Genomic DNA, 26,244 nt, shown 5'->3' on the forward strand with positions numbered 1-26,244 from the left:
TTTACAAACTCCCTTAAAAATGATTAAAAGCTGTCACTCATCTTAGTTCGCAATCTCACAAAGCTCTACTATAATAAACGAAGCTACTGCCCATTCAGTCTCTTATTTACACTCTCTCTACACTTGAGATACATTAGTCAATGTGCAAAACACATAGAAACCTTTGAAGCTCCACTCAGCGCAAATACAAATATGCTGGTCGCACTCGAGCCTTGATATGCAAATAATTCGCTATTGTCTTCAATCATCTCTCTACTCTGTTTATGTGATAAGTGAAATTGTATGTAATATAACAGGCTAACTTGCTAGCAAGCAGCTAATCATGTCCACTTAGTGACTCCCGTTATTTTACCAGAACGCGTTATTTGTTTTCCGTTCTGAACACAGCGGTTAGTTAGGCGTGCTATCATGTGGTCGGACAACATTGCCTCTTAATTATTCTGCCATTGGTGCAATTACAATGTATCTAATATTTTTATTAAAAAAATCGCGATACCTCGATTTAATAAAAAATTAAATCGTCTTAAAACGTAAATTCGAATTAATCGAAAAAATCGAAAGAATCGCCCAGCCCTACATACATACATACATACATACAAACACACACATATACATACATACATACATACATACATACATGCATACATACATACATACATGCATACATACATACATACATACATACATACATACATACATACATACATACATGCATACATACATACATACATACATACATGCATACATGCATGCATACATGTAAACATACATACATACATACATACATACATACATACATACATGTAAACATACATACATACATGCATACATACATGTAAACATACATGCATGCATGCATGCATGCATGCATGCATACATACATACATACATGTAAACATACATGCATGCATGCATACATGCATGCATACATACATGCATGCATGCATGCATGCATACATACATACATACATACATACATACATGTAAACATACATACATACATACATACATACATACATGTAAACATACATACATACATACATACATGCATGCATACATACATGCATGCATGCATGCATGCATACATACATGTAAACATACATGCATGCATGCATACATGCATGCATACATACATGCATGCATGCATGCATGCATACATACATACATACATACATACATACATGTAAACATACATACATACATACATACATACATACATGTAAACATACATACATACATGCATGCATACATACATGCATGCATGCATGCATGCATACATACATGTAAACATGTAAACATACATACATACATACATGCATACATACATACATGCATGCATGCATGCATGCATACATACATGTAAACATACATGCATGCATGCATACATGCATGCATACATACATGCATGCATGCATGCATGCATACATACATACATACATACATACATGTAAACATACATACATACATACATACATACATACATACATACATACATACATACAAACAAACATACATACATACATACATACATACATACATACATACATACAAACAAACATACATACATACATACATACATACATGTAAACATACATACATACATACATACATACATACATACATGTAAACATACATACATACATGTAAACATACATACATACATACATGTAAACATACATACATACATACATACATACATGTATACATGTATACATACATACATACATACATGTAAACATACATACATACATACATACATACATACATACATACATGTAAACATACATACATACATACATACATGTAAACATACATACATACATGTAAACATACATACATGCATACATACATGCATACATACATGCATACATACATGCATACATACATGCATACATGCATGCATACATGCATACATACATGCATACATACATGCATACATACATGCATACATACATACATGCATACATACATACATTTAAACACGTACTAAACATTTAAAAAGTACATTTAATTACATGTATGTATGTATGTATGTATGTATGTATGTTTAAAAATGTGTCAGTGATTTCCAGAACAAGAGATCATATTTTATCTTCATTTTCATTCAGGTATGTTGAACTGCTGAAGGAAGTGAAACCCAAACTGCAGTGGGACGAAAACACTGGAGAACATTTCTTCAGTTACAAAAGGTTAAACACAGACCATCTGATGCATTTCACACACAAATAGAAGTCTTTCTCAAAATGGTGAACTGTAACCTGAAAGTTTGTAACTAGATATTTAGATCGATTCATAAAACCATTTCTTGTGTTTCAGGAGTAACGGCGCGAGGCACGCTGTTTACTACCCAACTTTGAAGGTAACTAATGGTCAATATAAAATATCAAAGTGGATTGTGAGTATTATTCAGTTATGGGACTTTATTTTTCTCCTCTAGTTTCTCCAGCTTCGTATCGCCTTGGCAACTGAACTGGGAACAGGACTTTCCATGTGGGAATTGGGACAAGGACTGGACTATTTCTATGATCTTTTGTGAGCCGTTCGACTGTGACCTCCGTCTGTCTGATTTGCTTCCAAATAATAAAGTGCAATTTATCAAAGCACTTCAGATATTTATGACAATACCGTTGTTGAGCATGCCATTAAAATTATTTTTAATTACGTGTTGTGCATTCTTCACAGTAAAACAACCTTTATTCAGGAATACAATTTAAGGTACAGATTTGGTTTTCATACTGTTTTATGTTCATAATACTGCACATTAGAAACTAGATTTACATTGCAAATCATATCATTGTTCAAGCAGCACAAAAATAATGAAGCAAAAAAAAATTATCGCAGAACTGATCAGTGGTTCATAAGTGTCACATTCTTAACTTGATCTACGTATTCACAGGACATAAAAAACCCCCACAGGATTTCCTGTTAAACTGCCCTACCTTACACTTAACTTTTGAACATTCCTGTAAAGCTTCACCAACAACATGTGACACTCTTAATAACCAAAGAATATGATTATAATCTTGCACTAACAATTTAAGTCTGATGGATTTAAAAGCTGAAATGCAGAACTTTTAAGTCATTTTAGTGACTTAATTATTGTTAATGTTCTAGGTGAATTTCTCTGGCATTATCAACTTACAAATATGTAGCAGTAAAGCCTTGTATTACAATGTATGGCTTTCAAAGGAGCACACAATTTTTGTAATGCATTTCAAAGCATTTAAAGTCAAATTTATATTTTATAGACTGAAAAACAAACTTTGATTGACTTAAATGTCACTTTAAGTCATTTCATAAACTAAATTCTGGAGTGAAGACGGTATGAACTAATATTCATCTTGACATGATTTTCATATTTGTGATCAATGTGCTTCCAACAGTCATTTCTAAAACACTTCTGGTTTACATTTCGTGATTTTTTTTTTTCCTTGTTCCCTTCTGAAGAGGTGAAGCGTTTACCTGCTGTTGCACAGCAGAATCAGGTTATTGACGGCCACTGTTGTGGATTGAACGTTTTGGCCCGTCACAAGATGGCGGTCCAGGACTACGTGAATGGCGTCCTCAATGCTCGCTGTGAGGGAATAATTTTATTTTAAAAAAACGCTTTACAAAAATACCATTAGCATGTGGATGAAAGTCACCCAAAATACATGAACGTGTTGTGGTATAACGAATTACCAGCTTTCAAATTCTGACGATTTTATTGCAAACTCTAAACAATACCATTTTGGCGCTTTTTAAAGTGGCGCATGTCAGATCGACGTTCCTGCCTCAGTTGAAGCGGAGCGCGAGTGAACCGATCACTTGTTATCGCACGAAAAAAAACATAAATGAACAACAAAAGGTATGTTTAAAGATAAAATTCTACTGAGTGTGTCATATGTAATTGCTAAATGAGTATTTCAACCGATGAAAGATATCGATAAAATAGCTTGTAAACAATGTCACGTATTGTAACGTTATATTTACCTCAGAAAAACCATTCATTGTCAATAGCTCGATGGTTAGTTAAAACTAGTCAAAACAGTATCTCAAAATTTCTGAACAGTAAGATTTTTAATGTTTTTAAGAAGTGTCTTCTGCTCACCAAGCCTGCATTTATTTGATCCGAAGTACAGCAAAAACAGTGCAATTTTGAAATAATTTTACTATTTAAAATAACTGCTTTCTATTCTGATGGATCATGTGACTGAAGCAATGATGCTAAAAATTCAGCTTTGAAATTAGAAGAATAAATAACATTTTGAAATATATTCAAATAGAAAACAGTTATTTTAAATAGTAAAAATATTTTAAAATTTGACAGTTTTTGCTGTACTTTGGATCAAATAAATGCAGGCTTAGGCAGCAGAAGAAACCTCTTTTTTTTAAAAAGTAAAAATCTTACTGTTCAAAAACTTTTGACAGGTAATAGTCATTATATGTATTTAACTTTTTTCTTAATAATAAATAATTGAATAAATTTGTCATGAAAAGATGTTTAAAAAACGAAAGAATTAGAGTAGTTAAATGGTTAGAGGTTATTAAACTGCGAGATTGAGATTCATCTTTTCACACTGAGGACAACTGAGACACTCATATGCAACTATTACAGAAGGTTCAAACACTCACTGATGCTTTAGAAGGAAAAACCATGCTTTTTGAAATTTAAATGATTTTGTCTTTTGCAAAACTTCTGTAGACTCTGAAGGACAGTACTAAATAAAAAAAATATGGTATTTAGGCAAAGTAAGAAAAATGTACACATCTCCATTCTGTTCAAAAGTTTCAGTCAAAAGCATCAGTGAGTGTTTGAACCTTCTGTAATAGTTGCATGTGAGTCTCTCAGTTGTCCTCAGAGTGAAAAGATGGATCTCAGAATCATACAATCATTGTTGGAAAGGGTCCAAATACACAAAAATGCTGGAAAACCAAAGAATTTGTAGGGCCTGAAGGATTTTTCTGAAGAACAGCAGGCAGTTTAACTGTTCAGGACAAACAAGGGACTCATGAACAACTATTACCGAACAAAAAAAAACACACAGATGTGGATCATTCAGGTAAAAACACAGTATTAAGAATCAAGGGGGTGTAAACTTTTGAATGGGGTCATTTTTATATTTATGTCAACATCTTTTATGTGAAATTTCAGTACTAAATAAAAAGTAACATGCATTTTGTACGATCCCTTTATTTTGGTAAAATAATTAACATTTAGCAGATTCTGAAAAGGGGGATGTAAACTTTTGACCTCAACTGTATTTACCTACATTTAAGCTGCTCCTCACACAAAAGCTGTCAGAAGACTTGAAATACATTATAGTAAGTCGAACTAGTTTGGAATAACTAATGAACCTCACCTGTGTAAGATCCACCGCTGTCTTTAATAAAATCCTCCACAATCAGCGGCAGGTTGGCAAATTCAGCAGAACGAACCAGCTCAAACACAGACGGCTGTCAAAAACAATACATTGCAAGAGCTTTTAGAAGCTATTCCATCTTAAATCAATAGTTTGTTCATTCATATGGCATTATTACTCACCCCAGTCATGCTGTAGCCATTGAATATCCACTTCTGTTCCTCTGTAGCACAGCAGAGAGCAGCTACACCCTGTCCCACAGCACACACAGGCTCTACAATCACACAGACACCAATCAATCAAACCTATCCCAGAGTAAATCCTGAGCTGTTTAAGAAAGCAAAGACCCTCACTTTGCTGAGAAATGAAGTGGGACAGGATTCTGGCGAGGGACCCGCTGTGGGCGAGATCATTCAGGGCTCCCGGACAGTCAGGAATCAGCAGCGCTTGATAGCGGGCGCCTGAAATATCCCACACATCCTGATAGTTAGAAATGCACTTATGTATTCAGATTTAAGAATGCAGGGAGATTTCACACCATCGATAGACTCCAGCTTGGCTGGGTTGGCGTAGGGTTTGACGTTGAACTCCTGCACCCATCGGGAAGTGCTGTCATCCACACCCGCAAAGTCAATGGCCTTCCCCTGTGGGACAATAAAAAGATACAGTTTTCAGGCATAGAGCACATTCTGTGTCTTATGTGAATGTATAAATGATGATTGGTAGATGCTGCAGTGTGTGTTTTCTCACGCCAGGTGTCGCTGTCTGCAGGTTAAACACTGAGCTGCACAAATTAAAACATTGATGGAACGATCGCGCTGAAACTCCTGCAGCAAAACACAATGTAGTTTAATGGATTACATTCATAATAAACAGAAAACACTAATAAAACACGATCATTGTTAAAGATTTATTTTTTAAGTTAAATTTAGTTTTTTTAAAAGACCCAGATTTTTTTTGAAGAAAAAAATAAATATAAAATTTATATAATATACAAGTATATAATATACAAATATAAAAGCCACGCTAAAAATAATTAACACTAAATTAATTTGAATGTATTATGACCTTTAAATTTATTATTTTATTTAGATAAAATGTAGACATAGCCTTTTTTGTTTGTTTTTTTTTTAAACAAGAAAATACGAAATATGAAATTATTTTATATTTACTTTTTTTGAAAAGGCTCTGTTTGACTCTGACAGTAATAATACTAAAATGTATTGTCCCCGTTTTTTTTATTTTATTTATAAATTGATCATTAGATAAAATGTACGTAGCATAATTAAATTAATTTAAAATAAATAAATACAAATTAATTAAATAATAAATAATTAAATAAAATGTTTTAAATAATTATTAAGTGCCGTTTTATTCATCATTTGTTCTCATATGTATTTTTAAAATTATTTTTCATTAGCTTTTATTTATTTTTTTGTAATGTGATTTTGTGAAGTGTTATAGTGCTCTTTTTGGAAAATATTATTACATAAAAAATACACCAAAAATAAATTAATTCATTAACAAATAAATAAAATATTTGTAAAGTACAGTTTTATTTATTATTGTTCTCATATCTATTTATTTTTTTTTTTTTGTAATGTGATTTTGTAAAATCTTCTTATAATGCTCTTTTTGGTGAACTGTATTAAGTAAGAAAAAATACAAATTAATTAATTCATTAATAAATAAAATGATACAAATATTTTATTGAAGTACAGTTTCATTCATCATATGTTCTCACATGTATTTTTGAAAGTATTTTTCATTACCTTTTTTATTTTTGTAATGTGATTTTGTGAAGTCACCCTATAGTGCTCTTTTTGGCAAATTGTATTACATAAAGAAATAAATTAATTCATTAACAAATAAATACATAAAAAAGTTACGAATATTTATTAAGTACAGTTTTATTTATTACTTGTGCTCATATCTTTTTTTGGTATTAATTACATTATTTTTCATTTACTTTTTAATTTTTTTGTAATTTGATTAATATAAATAAAATATTAAAAATGTCATTAAGAACAGTTTTATTTATTATTTGTTCTCATATACAGTACAGACCAAAAGTTTGGACACACCTTCTCATTCAGGTGTGTCCAAACTTTTGGTCTGTACTGTAGATATAAAATAAATTCAACTGAAAAAACTTGTGAAAAAATATCTTTCAGGTGGTCAAACAGCAAATAGCAAATAGTGGAGCTCTGCAGCCACCTACTGGTAAAAGTTATTTGTAGTTGTTTTTTTTTACTTTTAAAACTGGATTTTCCAAAAGATGGGCAAAAATCTTACACTAAACCATGTGAAATTATCCATGTTATTCCCATGAATTAAAGTTAGAAATGTGGGTCTTTTATAAAGTGAATTTTACATAAAAAAAAGCAGTTTTTGTATAAAAACCCATTTAAAAATATTTATTTATTAATTTTTATATATTTAAAAAAATATCACTAACCCACTGAAAACTGCACAAATGTAGAGTAAAAACTTTAATAAACCGAAAAATATACAGTACAGACCAAAAGTTTGGACACACCTTCTCATTCATTTGAATGAGAAGGTGTGTCCAAACTTTTGGTCTGTACTGTATATATATACTTTTTTAAAATAATTTTTCATTTACTTTTTTGTAATGTGATTAAAGTCTTATAGCGCTCTTTTGGGTGAATTGTATTAAATAAGAACAAAAAAAAACCTAAAAAAATAAATAAATAAAGTTATGAATATTTATTAAGTACAGTTTTATTTATTCCTTGCTCTCATTTCTATTTTTATTTATTTTTTATTTAGTTTTTCATTTTTTTGTTATGTGATTTTATGAAGTCTTCCTATAGTGCTCTTTTTGGCAAATTGTATTAAATAAAACATACATAAAAAATAAATAAATTCATTAACAAATAAAAAAATATTACAAATATTTATAAAGTACAGTTTTCTTTATTATTGTTCTCATATCTATTTTTTGTATTTATTTTTTGTAATGTGATTTTGTAAAGTCTTCTTATAGTGCTCTTTTTGGTGAACTGTATTAAACAAGAAAAAAATGCCTAAAAATGAATTAAAAATTTCATAAATAAATAAAATGCTAAAAATATTTCAAGTAGTTTCAGTTCATTTAAACAGTAATTTTTTTTCAGTAAAAAAATAAACAGTTCATTTATAATCTGTTCTCTTTTCTATATTATTATTATAATTTTGGTAATGTGGTTTTGTAAAGTCTTATAGTGCTCTTTACGGTGAATTGTTTTAAATAAGCAATAAGAAAAATTAACAAACAGGTCAGTTCGACTCACAAACGGCATGTCAATTATTAACTACAGTAATAATATATGCAACAAACAACAAATTAAAAACAAAAACGTACAAAAAATCCATTGTTTCATTCAATTTAACGTTACTGATAACAGAAGTGAGACTTCAATTATATTTTGCCCATCGACTCAAATAGAAAATGCCGCCGGTTTCCATTTCTGAAATCTGTTTAACGTTACCTTAATGTAAATATTAATGTTTATTTTACACTTTACGTGAAGTTTTAAAACTTACCTGCAGATGCAGCACTGGCCACGATCAGACATGTAGGTTTAGATGTCATTATAGATGCTTTAGCTCACCAAATTGACTCTTTTCCCGCTGTTTACAGACACTGACCATTAACAAGCGATAATGGCAATACTAACGTCAACAATAACCTACTAAATACATGTACTTAAATGTAATAAATTCATTGAATTTACTATAAAAACACAGGACTGCGATCACTTGATCAGCGGCTTGTTTTCATGGTCCGTCGGTTATAAAGTTCCGGGTAAAACAGTTCCCGCGTAAATAGTTCCGATACGTCATTTCCAGATTTTATATCATATTTATTTTATTAATCACCCTCGGTCTCAGACAATCTACAGACACAGTGAATATCTTGAATATTTCTTCCATTTCATGAAAATAAATTAATGTTAACGTTTTATTAATATAACAAATGTTACACACAAAGCATGTAATGTCATTTTAAGATTAAACTAATAATAAAGATCACAACGCATTTTACAGTTTTTTTCAACTGCTTACACACATTTCCAAAACTTTGCCTCTATTCAAAAAATCCACGAATTGCACACACAAAATGCCTCACATCTTTTGCAAAATGAACCACTGCATTTAAAATATCACAAACACGTCTCAAAAAAAGCAAACATTTGTCTTACGTTGCAAACACCTTGGCCATAATATGACATTTTTGGATATATCATATACACACAGTTATTCAAAACCTAAAGCTCTTTTTTCATGAGCCGCTATGTACGTTTATGTACAAGACTGAAAGTAATTGGAAGAGAGATGTTGAAAAATCAAAAATAAAAAAAATTGTAAAATCAAAAAAGCAAATGTTGATTAATCAAAATAGCAAGATTGAGCTTTTTTTTACTGTAAGCATTTGTGGTTGTGAATATAGTATTGCACAGTACGAAAGAAAAGTAATACGCTGCCAGTCAAAAGTTTTAGAACAGTAAGATTTTTATTGTTTTTAAAGAAGTCTCTTCTACTCACCAAGTCTGCATTTTTTTTTATCTAAAGTACAGCAAAAACAGTAAAATTTGTAATTATTTTTCCTATTTAAAATGTTTTTTATGTTTGAATATATTTTAAAATGTTATTTATTCCCGTGATTTCAAAGCTAGATTTTTATCATCATTTTTCCAGTCACATGATCCTTCAGAAATCATTCTAGAATTCTGATTTGCAGCTTAAAAAATATTTTGTACTATTATTATGTTGAAAACAGCTGAGTAGAGTTTCTTATGTTTCTTTAATGAATAGAAAGTTCAGAAGAACAGCATTTATCTGAAATATACATCTTTTTTACATTATACATGTCCTTATCATCACTTTTGATCAATTCAAAGCATCTGTGTTAAATAAAAGTATTAATTTCTATTAAATGTATTAATTCTATTTCTATTAAAAGTTGTAAACTTAGCTTTTTGTATATATTACAATATATTACATTTTTAAATATATTCAACTGGAAAGCAGTTATTTTAAATAGTACAATCACAATATTACTGCTTTTGCTGTACTTTGGATCACATAGATGCAGGCTTGGTGAGTAGAAGAAAAAAAAATCTTACTGTGCAAAAACTTTTGACTGGTAGTGTATAGCAAAAAGTAGTTGTGTTTTGCAAAAAGCATTTTATAAAATTAAAACTCAAAGGCCGAGAATTAGCGTATGGTTTTGCAGATTTGGTGTGTGGTTCTGGTGTTTGAGTGTCAGGTTTCAGAAATTGTGTGACAAGTAAATATATTGTGTGTAAGCAGTTGAAAAAAACTGTAATGCTGAAGTGGTGCCATTTTGTATGTATTTGAAGGCATCTGTTTACTCTATGAGTAAAACTGACAAAAATAAAATGAAACAATTCCACTGATTTATTTGTACTGAAAATAAAATCAAAATTTGAACACTCTGCTTTTAAAAGTCTTTGCTTAAAACAAAGCAATTGCAGTTCCTTATCCAGAACGACTGTCCTGCAGCCAAGACATATTGTCATCCTCCGTTATTTTGACATATTCATGACACACAACATAAACAAAACAGTAACAGACAGTAACGCAGACAGCAGGAAGGCTTATTTGGTGTTGCTGTGAATAAAGTGTCTTCTTTCTCAGTATACTTCGTCTTTCAAACGTTGATACAAGCAGCAGGTAAACATCATCCCTATAATCTGGAACAGAGAAGGTTGAAGATTAAAATGTATGATATGACAACAAATACAAATAGGAGTGAACATATTCGCTAGAATTATATCAGAACTACTCACTTGAATGAATGCAATCCCAAGACCCACTGAGCCCAAAATGATCAGATGTTGAAGAATAAACTCCTCTAGTTTGGATATGCAACCTCCCTGAGACAAAAAAAAAAAAAGTTCTTGTCTCAGAATGTTCAACAAAGTATGCAATGAAAAGTCTCAGTATGAACTTTCAGCTCAGAATTGATCTGAGCCATTTGCCTTAAAACATTGAGGAACATCTAAGACCAAGTTGATGCTTACATGAACCAACTGAGAACTACATTGCAATAAATATGCAATCAAATGTTTTCAGTCATCTGAAAGTACCTCCACTTTATAGATGTTGGATGGGTGGTCTCTAGCTCCGCAGCCCACTGTGGGGGTCTTACAGCAGCTGTCGGGCACCAGGCGTCTCCTGGCATTGGTCTGAATCCAGGCCCCTTCCTTCCAGTCCGCTGAGCTGTTACTGCCACAACACTTCAGCTGCACCGTAAAACAGATGGAGCAAGGGAATGAGAAAAGAGTTCATTCTTGCCATGACGCATAAACTCACATGCTCACAGACAGGAAAAAATGTGTTTAAATGTCTTCTTTGTTGTGATATTGTAAGACTATAAACCTCAAAGCTGTTGAAAATTTAAAACATCCACACGTGATTATAGTTTGAAACTAGATTGTGGCCTTGAAAAAAAGTCTTGTCATAAATGTTAGAAATCACTTGAAAGGGTTGAAGGTTTCTAAGGTTCTAGAGAGTTGTCAAGTTGTTGCTAAGTGGTTGTTCTGTGTTGTTATGTCAGTGCTAAACAGTTGCTATGGTGTTCTGGTTGTTGATAGGTACTTGCTAGGGTGTTTTAGGATAGATAAAATGATAGAATGATAGATAGACAAACAGACAGACAGACAGACAGCTAGATGATAGAACGACAGAATAATGGACCCACAGATATAATGATGGAACAATAGACAGAATGATAGAATGATGGAACATTAGAACGACAGATAGATGATAGAACGATAGAACGACAGAACAGAACGATAGAACAATAGATAGATAGAAAGACAGACAGACAGATAGATAGATAGATGATAGAACGACAGAATGATAGATAGAATGACAGCTAGATGATAGAATGATAGAACGATAGAACAATAGATAGATAAAATGATAGAACGACAGATAGACAGACAGATAGATAGATAGATAGATAGATAGATAGATAGATTGATAGAATGACAGAATGATAGATAGAATGACAGCTAGATGCTAGAATGATAGAACGATAGAACAATAGATAGATAAAATGATAGAACGACAGACAGACAGACAGACAGATAGAGAGATAGATAGATAGACAGACAGACAGAAAGATAGATAGATGATAGAAAGACAGAATGATGGAAACATAGATAGAATGATAGAACAATAGAACAAAAGAACGACAGAACAGAACGATAGAACAATAGATAGATAGATAAAATGATAGAACGAGCGAACGATAGATAGAATGACAGAACGACAGAGAGACAGATAGATTGATAGAATGACAGCTAGATGATAGAACGATAGAGCAATAGATAGATAAAATGACAGATAGACAGACAGACAGACAGACAGACAGACAGATAGATAGATAGATAGATAGATAGATAGATAGATAGATAGATGATAGAACGACAGAATGATAGATAGAATGACAGCTAGATGCTAGAATGATAGAACGATAGAACAATAGATAGATAAAATGATAGAACAACAGACAGACAGACAGACAGACAGATAGATAGAGACAAACAGACAGACAGATAGATAGAACGATAGACAGATAGAACAATAAAACAGAACGATAGATGGACGGACGGACAGACGGACGGACAGACAGATGATAGATAGATAGATAGATAGATAGATAGATAGATAGATAGATAGATAGATAGATAGATAGATAGATAGATAGATAGATAGATAGATAGATAGATAGATGATAGAACGACAGAATGATGGAACAATAGATAGAATGATAGAACGATAGAACAACAGAACAGAACGATAGAACAATAAATAGATAAAATGATAGGATGATAGATAGATAGACAGACAGACAGAAAGATAGATGATAGAAAGACAGAATGATGGAAACATAGATAGAATGATAGAACGATAGAACAAAAGAACGACAGAACAGAACGACAGAACAATAGATAGATAGATAAAATGATAGAACGAGCGAACGATAGATAGAATGACAGAACGACAGAGAGACAGATAGATAGATAGATAGATAGATAGATAGATAGATAGATAGATAGATAGATAGATAGATAGATAGATAGATAGATAGATAGATAGATAGATAGATAGATAGATAGATAGATAGATAGATGACTGTCTTACATCTTGCTGGAGCTTGTCGATGGCTCTAGTGATGTCCTCTTGTCCAGGCTGCTGGTAGTTTTGCACCATCCTCTCTTTCAGATCAGCTCTCAGCTCAGTGTTCAGCTGCAATCACAGATCAATCCATCAGACCACACATCTAGATCTAGAAATCTGTCTCCTTATACAGTAAGTGCAGTAAAAGTCTGTTTCCATTCACAGATACAAAGTCAAATCTCATCTATTAAAGGAACCATTCAAAATGAAAATCCTGTCATTAATTACTCACCCTCATGTCCTTCCAAACCAAATGTTCTTTTTTCCTAGGAACATGGAATAATGTTCACGTAACCTTAAGTGCCACGGAAAAAAATAACAGCATTCTAGTTTGGAATGACGTGAGAATGATTAAATAAGAACAGTGTTTTATTTATGAACAAACCGTTTCTTTAGAGCAACTATTTAGATTTTTTTTCTGTCTAGATTGTTTACCTGGTAGCAGAGAGGAAAACACTGGAGGAAACAGAGGAAAAGGAGGAAGAAGACAAAGGGGTTTAGAAAGATGGAAAAGCAGGAAAGTGGATGGAAAGCATGCACACATACAACACTCAACATGTGAATCTGAGGAGATTACGCTTAAATTAAGACCTGATCTGATGTCATATTACATTCCTGTTGTTATTGACATGCATACATAAAGATGTTGAAAAATGAACAAAAAGGCACAGAAACATTTAACAGGATGAGAGAATTCATCCAAATTGAACAAATAGAAATGTAGCATTTATTCCTCATTCTGAATGTGAGTTTACCTCCTGATAATAAACGTAAGCCAGAATTCCAGCTGTGATCTCCAGCAGGAAGATTAACAACAACAGGACAAGGAACTATAGAGACAAAAAGGCAAAAAAGGTTTCAGTAATATATTTGGTAAATATTGACATTGTGATTTTTGGCTGAACTGTCCCTTTAAGAACCATGTCTGTTATATTCATCAGCTGTTGAAAATGTGAACAAGTGGCATGTGAGGAATTTTACGCAGCTGATAAAGGTTAACAGCATAATTATTCTTCTCTCAGACAGTATTTGTTCTGTATTTTCCCTCTGTTTTCTGTGCCCACCACTCCTTTTATTCCTCTATTATGGATTCACTCCCTTCTCATTCTTCTATACTCCCTCTCTCTCTCTCTCTTTCTCTCTGCTGGTCGTCATTCCTAAGTTATGACTCAGTTTCTAAGTCGGACCTCTTAAAGGTACACACACAAAGTCTTTATTTAAATCAGATATGTTGACAGCTTTCAGACAACACATATGAGCACCATCAAACTGATTTAGAAAGCATAAAGAAGTCACGTAAGTGACCGCATGTTCCCAGAATAATTCCTGGCTTCTGTGTGCAGGAATTCACATGGCTACTGTAATCCAGTGTTTACACTGTCCACTTTGTTCATTACTCATAATATCTGACTCAAAGGTCTGGCAGAGGTTTTTCTCTTGATTTCGTTCACAGGCTGAACTGAGATGATTCATCAAAAACATTTTTAGAGCCAAGGTCATTCATTTGGTTTCTTCCTTTTTTAAAATAGCTTTTGTTTGTTTGTGGTGTCAAGCAACACTAATTAGAGTTATTTAGGGTTAGTTACCTGAGCAAACCACTAATTATAAATATAAAAACATCACACCTAACTAACCCTGCACTGTTTTTTTTTTTTTTACCTGGGGTTGGAATGTTTTGACTTAGCAACCACCCAGAACACCCTAGCAACCACAAAGGTGCGTCCGAAATCGCATGCTGATTTTGAATTTAAATTTACTTCGCGACCATTACAAAAGTATGTTCTATATACAGTAGTATAAATATGGGTAATATGAATTAAATTCAGACGTACTACATCCGCCATGTTGTTACTGTCACATGATCTACCCACATTAGTTCCGTCACTTCACAGCCATTCATACATGCTTTCCCGCCGCCTCATGGTATAATAAAATTTCACCTGTTGTTTTTCGAATACTATGAATTTGGACATACTACTTACCACACATTCTGTTTTTCGCATACTATATAGTAGGGAAGTATGCGATTTTGGACGCAGCATTAGAAAACCTTAGCAATGGCACAGCTACACCCTGGCAATCACCTAGAACACCCTAGCAACCACATAGCAAATCTTTATAAACAATCAGAACACCTTAGCAACCAAACAGCTACACCCTGGCAACCACATAGCAACACTGTAAAACACTTAAAACACCTTTGCAACCACACATTTAGACCCTGGCAACCATCCAGAACACCCTGGTAACCACATGGAATTACTTTAAAACACCCAGAACACCTTAGCAACTGCACAATGACACTTTAAAACACTCAGAACACTTCAGCAACTGCATATTAACAATTTAAAACCACAAAGCTACACCCTGACAACCACATAGTAACACTGTAAAACATTTAGAACGCCTTCGCAACCACACAGTTAGACCTAATCAATTACCCAGAACATCCTGTAACCCATAACAACATTTTAAAACGCTCGGAACCTTAGCAACTGCATAGCAACACTTTAAAACCCTCAGAACACCCTAACAACTGCATAGCAACATGTTAAAACACCAAGAACATTCTAACAATCACATAGCAATACTTTAAAAAACAACTCAAAACACCCTAACAACTGCATAGCAACACCTTAAAACACTCAAAACATCCTAGCAACCACACAGCAGTATTTTAAAACACTCAGAACACCCTGGCAACTGCACAGCAATAATTTAAGACACTCAGAACACCCTAACAACCTCATAACAATACTTTCAACACTCAGAACACCCTAACAAATGCATAGGGACACGTTAAACACTCAGAACACCCTAATAAATGCCCAGAACACCATAAACACTGCATAGCAACATTTTTAAATACACAGAATGACCTATCAACTGCATAGCAATACTTTAAAACACTTATAATGCCCTAACAACTGCACAGCAACACTTTAAAACACTTAGAACACCCTAGCAACTGCATAGCAATCCTTAAAAAAACTCAGAACACCTTAGCGACTGCTTAGCAACACTTTAAATCACTCAGAACACCCTAGCAACTACATAACAACACTTTAAAACACTCAGAACACCCTAGCAACCACATAGCAAAACTTTAAAAACACTCAGAACACCCTAACAACCACACAACAGTACTTTAAAAACACTCAGAACAACCTAACAAATGCATAGCAACACTTTAGAACACTCAGAACACCCTAGCAACTGCATAGGGACACTTTAAAATACTCAGTACACCCTAGCAACCACATAGCAACACTTTAAAAACACTCAGAACACCCTAGCAACCACATAGCAAAACTTTAAAAACACCTTAGAACACCCTAACAACCACACAACAGTACTTTAAAAACACTCAGAACAACCTAACAAATGCATAGCAACACTTTAGAACACTCAGAACACCCTGGCAACTGCATAGGGACACTTTAAAATACTCAGAACACCCTAGCAACCACATAGCAAAACTTTAAAAACACTCAGAACACCCTAACAACCGCAAAACAGTACTTTAAAAACACTCAGAACAACCTAACAAATGCATAGCAACACTTTAGAACACTCAGAACACCCTAGCAACTGCATAGGGACACTTTAAAATACTTAGTACACCCTAGCAACCACATAGCAACACTTTAAAAACACTCAGAACACCCTAACAACCGCATAACAGTACTTTAAAAACAATCAGAACAACCTAACAAATGCATAGCAACACTTTAGAACACTCAGAACACCCAAGCAACTGCATAGGGACACTTTAAAATACTCAGAACACCCTAGCAACCACATAGCAAAACTTTAAAAACACCTTAGAACACCCTAACAACCACACAACAGTACTTTAAAAACACTCAGAACAACCTAACAAATGCATAGCAACACTTTAGAACACTCAGAACACCCTAGCAACTGCATAGGGACACTTTAAAATACTCAGAACACCCTAGCAACCACATAGCAACACTTTAAAAACACTCAGAACACCCCAACAACTGCATGACAGTACTTTAAAAACACTCAGAACTAGGGCTGTCGCGATAACCGCAATATCGCAATACCGCGCTATTGACGTGCATAACCGCAGAGGAATGCAACAACCGCGATATTTGCCTGTTTTCTTTTTTCCTAAGGATTTGCCCTTCTCACTTAATGCCTGTGCACTGAATATTAAATTAGTAATAAGTTAGTAATGATAACATAATGTGTTTATTATGAGGCTCAGTAGATATGCACTTAACAAGCCTAAACAGACAGCGAATGAGAGAGAGATCGACTGACCATGTGCGATTACCTGCGTCTGTCTTTCAGATCGAGTCGTGTATGTATGTGAAACTAGCTTGTCATGTCCAACGAAAGTGAAATCTCTGTCTTAACATCGATGCTCTGCTGGTCAGCTGAGCCTTTAAAAGTGGCGATTAAAGTTAAAATGATTTTAACATCGTGTTTCATTACGTCTCTCTTTGAATAAATAAGCGTTTTTGAACGTATAGTTGAATGAACGGATTAAAGACTTACTCAAAGATAGTCTCTTGCCTCCATCTTGTGGCGTAAAAATGAAACTGCACTGACTGACAGCTCGCCTAAAACACGCAGGTGAAATACTGACAGAAAGTCTCTCGTCCAGTCAGACTCGAGGGTGCGCGCTAACTGTTATATACACGAAGATTTCAGATGCAAAGCCTCTAAGTATGTCTGACATTTTTCTTCAAAATTTGCATTTCTTACTGGCTAGGTTTCTATGTAAGTACTGTTTACTTCACTTCATATATCAACGCGATTTGGTTTCGGTTTATTGATTTCTGAATATGACCTTACATTGTAACAGCCTACACACAATTATATGGCGGTAATACCGCATACCGCGCTACTGAGCCACTCAAAATTACCGCAAGGGAAATTCCTTAACCGCAACAGCCCTACTCAGAACACCCTAACAACCGCAAAACAGTACTTTAAAAACACTCAGAACAACCTAACAAATGCATAGCAACACTTTAGAACACTCAGAACACCCTAGCAACTGCATAGGGACACTTTAAAATACTTAGTACACCCTAGCAACCACATAGCAACACTTTAAAAACACTCAGAACACCCTAACAACCGCATAACAGTACTTTAAAAACAATCAGAACAACCTAACAAATGCATAGCAACACTTTAGAACACTCAGAACACCCAAGCAACTGCATAGGGACACTTTAAAATACTCAGTACACCCTAGCAACCACATAGCAACACTTTAAAAACACCTTAGAACACCCTAACAACCACACAACAGTACTTTAAAAACACTCAGAACAACCTAACAAATGCATAGCAACACTTTAGAACACTCAGAACACCCTAGCAACTGCATAGGGACACTTTAAAATACTCAGAACACCCTAGCAACCACATAGCAAAACTTTAAAAACACCTTAGAACACCCTAACAACCACACAACAGTACTTTAAAAACACTCAGAACAACCTAACAAATGCATAGCAACACTTTAGAACACTCAGAACACCCTAGCAACCACATAGCAACACTTTAAAAACACTCAGAACACCCCAACAACTGCATGACAGTACTTTAAAAACACTCAGAACACCCTAACAACCGCAAAACAGTACTTTAAAAACACTCAGAACAACCTAACAAATGCATAGCAACACTTTAGAACACTCAGAACACCCTAGCAACTGCATAGGGACACTTTAAAATACTCAGAACACCCTAGCAACCACATAGCAAAACTTTAAAAACACCTTAGAACACCCTAACAACCACACAACAGTACTTTAAAAACACTCAGAACAACCTAACAAATGCATAGCAACACTTTAGAACACTCAGAACACCCTAGCAACCACATAGCAACACTTTAAAAACACTCAGAACACCCCAACAACTGCATGACAGTACTTTAAAAACACTCAGAACACCCTAACAACCGCAAAACAGTACTTTAAAAACACTCAGAACAACCTAACAAATGCATAGCAACACTTTAGAACACTCAGAACACCCAAGCAAATGCATAGGGACACTTTAAAATACTCAGTACACCCTAGCAACCAATAGCAACACTTTAAAACCCTCATAAAACTTTCACAACCATACAGGACACCCCTGAATCATGGTTGTGACTTGTGGACACATGTGTCTGCTGTCAGTCATGGCATTACCCATAATGCTCTGCATTCTCACCACTATAAGAAGACTTCTTTGTTCCCTGATGGTGGCGCAGCAGCCCAATATCCCGGTCAACACGACAACGGCCCCCGCGGCAATCAGGATGTAGGCTGCGGCTGAGTAGGTGCTGGAGGATAGAAGACTGATGTAGTCGCTTTTATCCACCAGAGTCCATATTCCTACTGCCATCACAACGCCACCTGCCAACTGGGAGGACATGGTACAATCATGAAAGCAGAGTTTACCAGACTGTTAGATTTTAAGCTTTACAACTAATTATTACTAGCACAGGCTAGTTAAACCAGATAAATGAACAGTAAACCACTTTAAGCTATTTTTCCAACAGGTCCTCAGACTAACCAAGATCAAAACAAAGTAGAAACTCACCCAAAAGAGAAGATTGAAGATGAACAGAAGGTATTTGAGGCATACTGTCCCACAGGTATTGGTTTTATCAGCATCTGCCATTCTGAAAGGCAATAGATTTTACAAACCCTTTCAAGATGGCATCCACTTGACAGGTCTGAGAAAAACCATGAATCCAGTTTAACATCCCCCCCGAGAGGCTGGTCTTCATCTACTACAGGACTAACCCTTCCTTTACACAGAATTTTAAATTATGTAACCAAACCTTATACTGATCTAAACTTTCAAAGAGTGGTGTAAATATTACAAACATATTTCCATATGACAAATATTGCTTTTCTATTTAATTTTAGGCTGAAATACTTTAATAAGTGGTAATACACTGACATTTTGATGTTTGTGAATTGTTTCTATAAGTAAATAAACATGTGCAGTTAATTTCAGGGGTGGGTGTGGACGCGGGACTCCGTCCAGGAAACTGTTTTTAGCCAGAATCATGATCTCTCTCTGTCCCACTACTACAGCAGGATGAGTGACTCACACAGAGACGGAGAAACTTTTACTACAGTAACCTCACCCTGCCGCCTCCATGTGCAGATATAACTCCAGCCTAACACGTCTGCAGTGTGGGAAACAGACGCCACTCACTGTGACTTAACTGACACTAGGGTTGTGTTTTTACACCTGTCTGTTTTGGGACACGCTGCTGACAGTAAATAAATAGCAAATGATATTCTTTTATTCCGTTATAGTCTTAAAGGAGTAGTTAACTTTAAGAACCAAAAATTACAGATAATGTACTCACCCCCTTGTCATCCAAAATGTTCATGTCTTTCTTTTTTCAGTTGTAAAGAAATTGTTTTTTGAGGAAAGCATTTCACGATTTCTCTGCATATAATGGACTTCTATGGTGCCCCCGAGTTTGAAATTCCAAAATGCAGTTTAAATGCAGCTTCAAAGGGCTCTAAATGATCCCAGCTGAGGAAGAAGGGTCTTATCTAGTGAAACGATCCATCATTTTCTAAAAATATTTATAATTTATATACTTTTTAATCTCTACAGAGAGTACACACAGAGATAGACAAGATGAGCATTTGAGGTTAAAAAGTATATAAATTGTAAAAAAAAAATGTAGATTGTTTTGCTAGATAAGACCTTTTTTTTTTCCTCGGCTGTGTTCGTTTAGAGCCATTTGAAGCTTCATTTTGGAAGTTCAAACTCGGGGGGCACCATAGAAGTCCATTATATGGAGAGAAATCCTGAAATGTTTTCCTCAAAAAACAACTTCCTTACGACTGAAGAAAGAAAGACATGAACATCTTGGATGACAAGGGGGTGAGTACATTATCTGTACATTTTTGTTTTGAAAGTGAACTACTCCTTTAAGTAGCGCTGGAATGTTTGTAGCAATAGACAACAATACATTGTATGGGTCAAAATGGTCGCTTTTTCTTTAATGCCAAAAGTCATTAGGATATTAAGTAAAGATCATGTTCCATTAGGAGATTTTGTCAACCATAAATATATCAAAATTAAATTTTTGATAAGTAATATGCATGGCTAAGAACTTCATTAGGACAACTTTAAAGACGATTTTCTCAATATTTAGATTTTTTAAAGCATCATCTGTGTCTCATACTGTTTATGTCACAGACTAAATTGTGTTCATGTCTCCTGGTTCATTTTAAATCTGTCGCACCTCACCATCTGAAGAATCTGAGGCATTTATTACAGATCCCGTTACCTGCAACTGACACTGTATCATACTACAAGACTCTAATTATAAAAGTGCATCATTAGTGTATTACATTAAAACAAACATTATGAGTAGCCTACGTTTAAGACGCTTTAAATGAAAGTCACTACAAAGACAAATTAAAAATAGAAAATAACAACAGGCTACTTTACTTAAAAAAAGTGTCATTTACTTTTATACACAAACTCATAAATCACACTATAATACAAACGCTGCCCACTTATGACATGCAAACGAACGATTTCAGAAGAATAATAAAAGTTCGTTTTTAAAATAACGCACCCACCTGAAAAACGTGATTGAATGAATCTTTCGCTGTAGATCGTATTTGATCAATTCTGTTTGAGAGTCGGTTTTTACTCCAGGTGTCCGTGTCCTTCTGTCTGTTGTGTTTGTAGTGGGCACTGCTCGCTCGCGTCAGTGGGCTTCTATAGTTTAGGGGGCGCGCACAAGTTCACGCCACACTACGCACTAGAGTAATAACACGAAGCGCAGAGAGACGGCGCTCTAGAACATATAAGATTTATTCCTCAAGTCCTGAAAACAGTGTTTATGTACAGTACTTAAATAGAAAACAGTTATGTAAGCATATCATTGAATTTTGGGTTTTCAAAAACGCATTTTTGTCCACAAAATAATACTTATAACAGTTATACAAATACTCATACAGACATTACTTTGTAACATTAGACTGATGTATAAATGTACACTACCAGTCAAAAGTTTTTGAACAGCAAGTTTTTTAATGTTTTTTTTTTAAATATCTTCTGCTCGCCAAGCCTGTATTTATTTGATCCAAAGAACAAGAGCAGTACAATTTTATATATTTTTACCATTTAAAATAACTGTTTTGAATGTAATTTATTACTGTGATTCAAAGCTGAATTTTTAACATCAGCACTCCAGTCTTCAGTGTCACATGATCCTTCAGAAATCATTCTACTACTCTGATTTGCTACTTAAAAAACATTTATTATTATTATTATGTTGAAAACAGCTGAGTTGAAATTTCTTCAGGTCTCTTTGATGAATCGAAAGTTCAAAAGAACAGCATTTATCTGAAGTAGAAATCTTTTGTAACATTATAAATGTATTTATCATAATTTTTGATCAATTTAAAGCATCCTTGCTAAATAAAACTATCAATTTCTATCATAATAAATGTTTCTTGAACAGCAAATGAGCATATTAGAATGATTTCTGAAGGATCATGTGACACTGAATACTTACGTAATGATGCTGAAAATGTAGCTTTGATCACAAAAATAAATTATATTTTAAAATATATTCAAATAGAAAGCAGTTATTTTAAATAGTAAAAATATATTACTGTTTATGCTGTACTTTAGATCAAATAAATGCAGGCTTGGTGAGCAGAGGAGACTTAAAAAAAACATTAAAAATCCTTCTGTTCAAAAACTTTTGACTGGTAGTGTATTTGAGCACAGAAAACATTGTGTACCACACATATAGTTTTGTGTAACAGATCGCCAGTGTGTAGTAATGTTAGAATGATATTAGCACGGCCCCATAGTGTTTTATAACCTTTTATCTTGCTGAAAATGATTATTTATTTAGCTCTCTGGTTGAATTCTGTTTATTTGCAGCAGCGCCCTCTGTTGGCAGACGCATCCAGACGGAGCGCAGACTCGCATTGTTTGTCCTGCTGTGAGGCAAGTAACCTGAGGAAAATATATGTATTTTTTTTATTTGAATCGCTACTTTAGCAATAATTAAATAGTCATTATATTATTTAATAGTATTTAATGTACTGAAAAAGGACATTTCACTTGTCAACGCCAAATATGAAACATCTTTAATCCAGTTTCACACCTGGTCAGGTGGATCATGGCCTCCTCCACCTGGTGTCCACTCTTGGCACTGCATTCATAGAAGTCAGCCTGGTACTGCTGTCAAGATACACGACATCAAATCTCATTATACAAACAGGACACATGCAAACTGACTGAGATCAGTCGGAAACGATGAGCTGGGTCATTCATCACCTCTGCCAGTCTGCGGCCTTGTGCTCTAGTCACCTCCCTTCTGTCTGTGGTCGCCAGGTCGGTCTTATTGCCTAGCAACATCAGACACGCCCCCTCAGCCATCTTTTCCTATCAAATCACACACATAAACACACACAGTGATAATCTGTCTAATCACATAAACCAATCACAGGGTCACACACAGTCAACATAAACAGATTAATGCACATGCTAAATACACTCTCACTAATTTCACAGTAAACCTTCAATCAAAGTCACACACTTATGTGTATGCAAAGCAGCGTAAGCACACATTTTGCATACAAACGCTGGCATACAATGTAAGCAGTCCAGGGAGTTTATATCTCCACCTATTCACTGAGGAAAAAAATATATATATTCAAAAACAAGATTTGTGATGTCAGATAAAAAGGAAAGATTATATACGCAATTATACCAGTCAAAAGTTTTTGAACAGCAAGATTTTTAATGTTGACTGCATTTATTTGATCCAAAGTACAGCAAAAACAGTACAATTTTGAAATATTTTTACTATTTAAAATAACTGTTTTATATCTAAATATATTTTAAAATGTAATTTATTACTGAATTTTTAGCATCATTACTTTAGTCACATGATCCTTCAGAAATCATTCTAATATTCTAGTCATTATTATTATGTTGAAAACAGCTGAGTAGAACATTTTCAGGTCTCTTTGATGAATAGATTCAAAAGAAAAGTTCAGAAGAACAGCATTTGCCTGAAATAGAAATCTTCTGTAACATTATAAATGTCTTTATCATTACTTTTGATCAATTTAAAGCATCCCTAAAAAGTATTAATTTACTATAATAAAAAAAATACTGACTCCAAGCTTTTGAATGGTATAGTGTATAATGATACAAAAGTTTTTTATTTCAGGTAAATGCTGATCTTTGGATCTTTTTATTCATCAGAATCCTAAAAAATGTATTTAACGGTTTTAAATATTGATAATAATAACAATAATAATAGTAATTAATGTTCATTGAACAGCAAATCAGCATATTAGAAGCGTTGAAATCACAAGAAAATTACATTTGAAAATAGATTCAAATAGAAATCAGTTACTTTAAATTGTAATAATATTTCAAAATTGTACTGATTTTGCTGTATTTTGAAATGCAGGCTTGGTGAGCAGAAGAGACTTCTTTGAAAACATTAAAACTTTTACTGTTCAAAAACCTTTGACTGGTAGTGTGTGTGCATATATATATATATATATAGCCTATATATATATATATATATATATATATATATATATATATATATATATATATATATATATATATATATATATACACTACCGTTCAAAAGTTTGGGGTCAGTACATTTTTATTGTTTCTTTTTTTTTTTAAAGAAATTAATACTTTTATTCACCAAGGATATATTAAGTTAATAATTAAAAGTTTATTAAAAGTTAATAATAAATAATTTACATTGTTATAAAATATTTATATTTTGAATAAACACTGTACTTTTAAATCTTGTTATTCATGAAAGAACCCTGAAAAAAAAATCAAAGGTTCCAAAAAATATTTGGCAGCACAACTGCTGATATTATCCAACATTGATCATTCTAATAATAAATCAGCATAGAATGATTTCTGAAGGATCATGTGCACTTAAGACTGGAGTAACAGCTGATAAAAATTCAGCTTTTCATCACAGGAATAAATTCTATTTTAAAGCATGTTAAAATAACAAACATTATTTTATATTGTCAAAACATTTTGCAATATTACTGCTTTTTTCTGTATTTTTAATCAAATAAATGTAGCCTTGGTGAGCATAAGAGACTTCTTTAAAGACTATTACAAGTCTTACTGACCCCAAACTTTTGAACAGTAGTGTATATAAAGACATTTTTTTTAAATAATTATTGAAATTTAAATAAATCAACTAACCATTATCCAAATTTGGATTATCTTAAAGATCATAAACATTAGGAATAGACCAGCTAGAAACCATAAATAACTAAAGTGAGTTCCCATAGGGTTCTCTATTAATAACTTTTTTTTTCTTTCACTTTGAAATACTGAAGACCTTTTATCTTGGAGAAGGTAAACCGACGATTCTTTACTCAAGTTAGTACGACTCACCTGCACCTGATCCAACCAATGACGGACAGCCGTGAATGACGCCTTGTGCGTGATGTCATACATAGCGATGATTCCATCCGCCCTGCGAAAATACTGCTGCGTGACGCTGTGGAACCTGATGGGGGCGAAAGGAGATCTTTGGAACAACTGTAAGTTCATTTTTTAACCTTTAAAGGTCCACTGAAGTGCCTTGAAACAAGCAGCGTTATTCTATGTGGTGACGTACTTTTAACTGAAA

General features: G+C 33.7%; 3 protein-coding genes across 4 annotated transcripts in view; 1 reads left to right on the forward strand and 2 right to left on the reverse strand.

Annotated features, from left to right (window-relative positions):
- The window catches only part of chid1 (chitinase domain containing 1), a 12,986-nt gene extending 10,325 nt beyond the window's left edge, over positions 1-2,661 (forward strand). The window contains exons 11-13 of the mRNA XM_073831455.1: positions 2,109-2,189; positions 2,317-2,359; positions 2,438-2,661. Coding sequence (XP_073687556.1) covers positions 2,109-2,189; positions 2,317-2,359; positions 2,438-2,536 — 223 coding nt within the window. The 3' untranslated portion in view covers positions 2,537-2,661. The remainder of the gene's footprint in view (positions 1-2,108; positions 2,190-2,316; positions 2,360-2,437) is intronic.
- Positions 2,662-2,672: 11 nt separating this feature from the next.
- Positions 2,673-9,123, reverse strand: gatd1 (glutamine amidotransferase class 1 domain containing 1). The gene is made up of 7 exons (XM_073831456.1): positions 8,892-9,123; positions 6,093-6,169; positions 5,881-5,986; positions 5,696-5,803; positions 5,525-5,616; positions 5,343-5,436; positions 2,673-3,574 (listed from the first exon to the last, which is right to left on the reverse strand). Exons 1-7 carry the CDS (start codon positions 8,938-8,940, stop codon positions 3,459-3,461), a joined length of 642 nt encoding a protein of 213 aa, XP_073687557.1. The 5' UTR covers positions 8,941-9,123; the 3' UTR covers positions 2,673-3,458.
- A 1,623-nt stretch (positions 9,124-10,746) lies between these two features.
- On the reverse strand, positions 10,747-23,121 carry cd151 (CD151 molecule). Of its 2 annotated transcripts, XM_073831953.1 has the most exons (9): positions 22,166-23,121; positions 20,145-20,226; positions 19,773-19,964; positions 14,318-14,392; positions 13,998-14,018; positions 13,527-13,631; positions 11,462-11,617; positions 11,162-11,248; positions 10,747-11,065 (listed from the first exon to the last, which is right to left on the reverse strand). In XM_073831953.1, the coding sequence occupies exons 2-9, from the start codon at positions 20,223-20,225 to the stop codon at positions 11,006-11,008; spliced, it is 777 nt and encodes a 258-aa protein (XP_073688054.1). In that variant the 5' UTR covers position 20,226; positions 22,166-23,121; the 3' UTR covers positions 10,747-11,005. The 2 variants fall into 2 exon arrangements, with proteins under 2 accessions (XP_073688054.1, XP_073688055.1); XM_073831954.1 differs by lacking the exon at positions 13,998-14,018 and having other exon boundaries at positions 22,166-23,116.
- Between the last annotated feature and the right edge of the window lie 3,123 nt (positions 23,122-26,244).

The sequence above is a fragment of the Garra rufa genome, chromosome 25, assembly GCF_049309525.1.
Source record: "Garra rufa chromosome 25, GarRuf1.0, whole genome shotgun sequence".
Lineage (NCBI taxonomy): Eukaryota > Metazoa > Chordata > Actinopteri > Cypriniformes > Cyprinidae > Garra > Garra rufa.

What these genes read in the sequence shown, in the direction of transcription:
- gatd1 (XM_073831456.1), bottom strand. Translation starts at nt 8,940, where the DNA reads ATGACATCTAAACCTACATGTCTGATCGTGGCCAGTGCTGCATCTGCA. An exon ending in ATGGCTACAGCATGACTGGG is followed by an intron (nt 5,437 to 5,524) that starts GTGAGTAATAAT and finishes TGTTTTTGACAG; the next exon opens with CCGTCTGTGTTTGAGCTGGT. An exon ending in CAGCGGTGGATCTTACACAG is followed by an intron (nt 3,575 to 5,342) that starts GTGAGGTTCATT and finishes ATTCCCTCACAG; the next exon opens with CGAGCATTGAGGACGCCATT.
- cd151 (XM_073831953.1), bottom strand. Translation starts at nt 20,225, where the DNA reads ATGGCAGATGCTGATAAAACCAATACCTGTGGGACAGTATGCCTCAAA. An exon ending in CTTACGTTTATTATCAGGAG is followed by an intron (nt 14,019 to 14,317) that starts GTAAACTCACAT and finishes TGTTTCCTCCAG; the next exon opens with TGTTTTCCTCTCTGCTACCA. An exon ending in CCAACATCTATAAAGTGGAG is followed by an intron (nt 11,249 to 11,461) that starts GTACTTTCAGAT and finishes TTTTTGTCTCAG; the next exon opens with GGAGGTTGCATATCCAAACT.